This window comes from Anabrus simplex, chromosome 4 (assembly GCF_040414725.1).
Source record: "Anabrus simplex isolate iqAnaSimp1 chromosome 4, ASM4041472v1, whole genome shotgun sequence".
NCBI classification, from domain to species: domain Eukaryota; kingdom Metazoa; phylum Arthropoda; class Insecta; order Orthoptera; family Tettigoniidae; genus Anabrus; species Anabrus simplex.
This window is the reverse complement of record NC_090268.1, coordinates 1780291-1786290: the sequence shown is the minus strand read 5'-3', so window position 1 is coordinate 1786290 and position 6000 is coordinate 1780291. Positions and strand designations below refer to the sequence as shown.

The window sequence follows — 6000 nt, the reverse complement described above, 5'->3', positions numbered from 1 at the left end:
CTGGATCGCACTTTTTTTTTTTTTTTTTTGCTAGGGGCTTTGCGTCTCACCGACTGGATCGCACTTACCGTACTTCTTAATGAGTATATAATGAAGTACTGTACATGTATTTCTCTTCTTCTTCGTAAAATTTTGTGTTGGGCTCCTTGTGAGTTTTGCCCAAAGTACATATTTCTCATTTACAAACGTAAAACACGGCTGCATTCAACTGCTACCTGATACTTTTAAAATATCCGCGGTTTCAAAGAATTAGGGATTGTCGGACAAGAATGTGATGATCTATCTTTACATTGGAAATACTTTGGTGCCTTAATTCCCTATTGCTCCTGATTAACAATGAGTTAGTTATATTTGGCAGCAATATTTTGGAAGAATTCGAAGAAAACTGCGAGTTTTCTTGTATCGTGTTTCATAACTTTACAGCATATGTTAAAAGTGTAATTAGGAAAAAGTAGAACTGTGTTTGTGAGATGTGGGCAGACACTTTACTCATATTATTTATATCAATATGCACTGCCTTACTTGGGGAAGGTAGGTATCTCTGTGTCAACAGGTTGTTTCTAAATTCTAGTCTGATTTTTGATTTGTACAAGATAGCGATTTGAAGCCGAAGTTGTATTTACAACTACACGTGACTTTGAGGTTAGGTTTGGTGTCTTTTGAATTGCTTTGGAGGTTACTGCTAGGCAAAATTATTCACCCTTGCATGATATTTAACTATATCACGTTTACCTCGAGATTCTTTTCTGAATGTAACATAATGTACGAGCGATCTGTTAGATGAATTAAACAGCGTCTGCTCTACTAAGATATAATATTTTCTTTCAGGCCTAACTTGGCTTATGGTGTACAGAACGGAGAAATATCAGAAACTGAAAGCTGAAGTTGAGAGGCAAAGTAAACGATGTAAGTTACATTTATTATAACTTGGAGCTTTTCATTTGCTCAGTGGTGTCCCCACAAATAACCATTGTTATTTGGACACTTTCAAGGTCCGCTCATGAAAAAAATATTAAGGAATTGTACCCCAATCTAGACTTATTTATTATTACTGTTGAATTTCCCATACAGAAAAGAACCCTGTTTTACATGGTATATTAGGGTTATAGATGAACAAATCAAAATATATATTATTTACACACACAGAGTATTATCATGAAAGCTTACTGAAGATGTGATGAATGAATGTGTGAAAATGAGAATAACAACACTTCTTTTTTTTTTCTAGACTTATTTAAGATGAGATGTTGAATATGCTGTGATAATTGCTTGGTAATGGATTTTGTTGAAACTATCTATCAGTCACTGATCCGCATTTAGGACAGTTGCCCAGGTGGCAGATTCCCTATCTGTTTTTTTCCTAGTCTTTTCTTCATTGCAAAAAATTTGGAAATTTATTGAATACATTCCTGGTAAATTATTCCAATTCCTAACTCCCCTTCCTATAAACAAATATTTGCCCCAATTTGTCCTCTTGAATTCCAGTTTTATCTTCATATTGTGATCTTTCTTGATTTTCAACGCACCACTCAAACTTATTCATCTACCAATGTCATTCCATACCATCTCTCCATTGACAGCTTGGAACATACCACTTATAGTTCAATTCTTATGAGCTTCGACTTGACATTTGAGCACTGCCGTTTGGCGGAGGCTAAGTGAATGAATAAACAGCCAATCATAGGCAGCCTATCGGTCCAATAGAGCACGTTAGGCTCTACTGCCGGTTAACAGGGTTGTCGATATGTTGTTTACTGAAAGCACGTGCTATCAGCTGTGTGTTGTATTGTGCTCTGTTCTTTTAGCAGTCTTTGCCAGTTCACTTGGTCATTCTTGACAAAGAAACAACAATGGCGGCTAGAAATAATGAGTTGATTGAGAGGTTGAAGGAGCACAATAAGGGGGGATCTCGTGCATCTTGTAAAACAAAGCATGCCCTAGTACCTGTTTACGTGGTGGATGAAATAGCCAGAAGGCATGGGCATAAAGTTGTTCGCCTTCCACCATACCATTCTCTCGCGTTTACTTGTTCGAGCATTGATATATTTTTATCTTATAGCCTTATCCTAAATATGTGGTGTGTTATTGTTAATTTTACGTGAGTTACACAAGATGCTGCAAAGAATAATTGATTCTGGACTTATCCCTTTCAGACCTGAAAGAAAACTGGCGGTGTGAATTTTTGTTTGTAGGCCTACGTCAAAAACCGACTAAAATGCTCTTAAATACATATATTTTTAGTTTATTGTACAAAGTAAAAATTAATATCTGAAAATAAAAAAAGCACCTGCACAGTTGTGCATGTCAGGACTTAATTCACTACTTACAAAAAAAAAAAAAAAAACCTTAATGCATGTGAATATACGTATGTACATGATCAAATGTTCTATTTTACAGTGGGGAATAATTTAAAACAATTAAATCTTCCTTCAAACACAAATAAACGTTACATTTTCTACATTGAGGAAGAGTTTTGCTTTTACTGACCTTTTGGCAGCAGCAACTTGTCAGACCTGAAAGAAATCTGGAGGTGTCAGAACGTCAAAAACTTGCTAAAATGCTCTCAAATACATGTTTTTACAGTTTATTTTACAAAATAAGAACTATTGGCTGAAAAACAGAACCCACACAATTGTGCATATTAGGACTTCATTCATTAGTTGCAAAAAATAAAAAATTAAAAAAATTCAACTCGGTACATGTGCATATTCACATCAAATGTTCTATTTGACAGTGTGGAACAATTTTAAACAATTAAAATCTTATACATTACATTTCTCATGTAGAGTACGAGTTTTGCTTTCACAGTCCTTTTTGTGACAGCACCCAGCACTCCTTGCATGCATTGCCTGTAAGGAAACCTAGCCCGCACATATGTGCGTATCAACATTCAAAACCTCATGGTATTACGTACGATGTTGTAAGTTCACAATCTACGTTTGCTACACAATTTACACACTTCATAGATTATATTCTGATATTCAATAAAGCTTCTAGATTAATATGAATGCAATAAATAAATACTTACTTTAGGCATTACTGCTTCCCGCCATCTTGCTAATGAACTGTATTTTTAAACTCTTCTTCCTGCCCCCTGGTGGTCAAGTACTAAATAAAAACAGCTGAAGTACATGCTACGTGTCCCGCACAAGCACTGCAGTCCAGTCTAGCGCCAAGAAAACGTCAAATAAGCTCAGACATAAATAAAATACGAACCCGCACAATTGTGCGTACACGGTCTGAAAGGAATATATTCAGGTATATGCATTTCCGTTCGTGTTGTGTGTCGTGGATCAGCTGTTTGTACATGTAACAATTTGGCACCAAAGCCTGACTTCCGGTTAACTATGTAGTCGAAACTCATAAAAACGGAACTATTGTTGAGCAGCTCGTCTCCTTTCTCCCAAGTCTTCCTAGCTCAAACTTTGCAACATTTTTGTAACGCTACCATTTTTGTCGGAAATCACCGAGAACAAATTGAACTGCAGTTGTTTGGATTTTTTTTGCTAGTTCACGAATCAAGTAATCTTGGTGATTGGTCTTGTACACTGGAACTATAAGTTACTCTGGTTGGGGTCTTACCAGAGACTTATATGCCCTCTCCTTTAGATCCTTACTGCAACCAGTGATGTAAAATACCCAGGTATTTATAAATCGGGGTAAATACCCAGGGTATATACAGGGGTAAATAACCAATTTGGGTAAATACCTGGGTATTTTAGATTTTCCATTAAAAATCCTGTGTCATGGTAAGTTTAACCTTAAAAAAGGGTACCGGTATGCAAACTATTCTACATTAACTTTTTAGAAATGTAACAACATTAGATAGTAAGAGGAGACTGGGATTCTTTGGACATATCATGAGGATGCAGGACTCGAGACTTCTGAAACAACTAGTACAACACAATCTCGTCTCAAAAAATACCACAACAGGATTTAAATGGATCAGAGAAGTAAGAGAGGATCTGAAGGAAATAGGCCTTACAACAGAAGACACCAAAAATAAGATAAAATTGAATACAAAACTTAAGAATACAAACCTCCGCTTTACCCTTACACAAAACAAACCAACAACACGCACATTTTCAACTGAGGAAAGGGCACGAAGATCGGAGCGTCTGAAGAAGTACTGGGAGGACCGCAAAGCCCGAACAATCCCTTCAAAGAGACCTGAACGACGGACTGACTAAAGTGATCCTATGTGGTCATAAAAGAAGAAGAAGAAGAAGAAGAAGAAGTTAATAAAATTAAATTTAACTAGAATTGGGAATTAGATCAGGAGATAAAATTCAATAGTTATAATCTGAAAAACTCAATTGAACTAGGCCTTTTGCAAACATTGAGATAAAAGTTGGAAGAAATTTATTACAAGCATTGGCCAAGTTCTACAAAAGGTGTAATATACAATTTTCAACACACTGTGTATGATTTTTTTTTTTTTTTTCCAGAACAGTTTGCAATATCATTCATATGTTGTTTGAGTCATCAGTCCATAGACTGGTTTGATGCGGCCCTCAATGGCACCCTATCCTGTGCTAACCTTTTCATTTCTACGTAACTATTGCATCCTACATCTGCTCTAATCTGCCTGTCATATTCATACCTTGGTCTACCCCTACCATTCTTACCACCTACACTTCCTTCAAAAACCAACTGAACAAGTCATGGGTGTCTTTTAAGATGTGTCCTACCATTCTATCTCTTCTTCTCATCAAATTTAGCCAAATCGATCTCCTCTCGCCAATTCGATTCAGTATTTCTTCATTCGTGATCCGATCTATTCATCTCACCTTCAGCATTCTTCTGTAACACCACATTTCGAAAGCTTCTATTCTCTTTCTTTCTGAGCTAGTTATCGTCCATGTTTCACTTCCATACAATGCCATGCTCCACACGAAAGTCTTCAAAAACATCTTTCTAATTCCTATATCAATGTTTGAAGTGAGCAGATTTCTTTTCTTAAGAAAGCTCTTCTTTGCTTGTGCTAATCTGCATTTTATGTCCTCCTTACTTCTGCCATCTTTAGTTATTTTACTACCCAACTAACAATATTCATCTACTTCCTTCCTTTAAGACTTCACTTCCTAATTTAATATTACCTGCATCACCTGCCGTCGTTCAACTGCACTCCATTACATTTGTTTTTGGACTTACTTATTTTCATCTTGTACTCCTTACCCAAGACTTTGTCTATACCATTCAGCAGCTTCTCAATATCTTCTACAGTCTCAGATAAAATAACAATATCATCGGCAAATCTCAAGGTTTTGATTTCCTCTCCTTGGATTGTGATTCGCTTTCCAAATTCCTCTTTGATTTCCTTTACTGCCTGTTCTATGTAAACATTGAAAAGGAGAGGGGACAAACTGCAGCCTTGCCTCACTCCTTTCTGGATTGCTACTTCTTTTTCAAAGCCCTCGATTCTTATTACTGCAGACTGATTTTTATACAGATTGTAGATAATTCTTCGTTCTCGGTATTTGATCCCAATCAACTTCAGAATCTTAAATAGCTTGGTCCAATCAACATTTATCGAATGCCTTTTCTAGATCTACGTATGCCATGTACATGGGCTTGTCCTTCTTGATTCGATCCTCTTAAGATCAGACGTAAAGTCAGGATTGCTTCACGTGTTCCTCCATTTCTTCTGAATCCAAATTGATCTTCCCCCAACTCAACTTCAACTTGTTTTTCCATTCTTCTGTAAATAATACGTGTTAAAATTTTGAAGGCATGAGATACTAAACTGATGGTGCGGTAGTTTTCACACCTGTTAGCACCGGCTTTCTTGGGAATAGGTATAACAACATTCTGCCAAAAATCGGATGGGACTTCTCCTGTCTCATACATCTCACACACTAAATGGAATAACCTTGTCATGCTTGTTTCTCCTAAGGCAGTCAGTAATTCAGAGGGAATGTCATCAATTCCAGGTGCCTTGTTCCTATTTAGATCGCTCACAGCTCTGTCAAACTTGACCTCAAAATTGGATCTCCCATT

General features: G+C 36.6%; 1 protein-coding gene across 2 annotated transcripts in view; it reads left to right on the top strand.

Moving 5' to 3' along the window:
- Positions 1 to 247: 247 nt before the first annotated feature.
- LOC136872329 (calcium load-activated calcium channel) overlaps positions 248 to 6000 on the top strand; it is a 179651-nt gene continuing 173898 nt past the window's right edge. Inside the window, exons 1-2 of one of the 2 annotated variants that reach the window (XM_067146140.2) lie at positions 258 to 531; positions 829 to 906. In XM_067146140.2, the coding sequence (XP_067002241.1) occupies positions 471 to 531; positions 829 to 906 (139 nt within the window). In that variant the 5' untranslated portion in view covers positions 258 to 470. Of the gene's footprint in view, positions 532 to 828; positions 907 to 6000 lie in introns of both variants that reach the window. The other variant, XM_068227370.1, reaches the window with a different exon arrangement.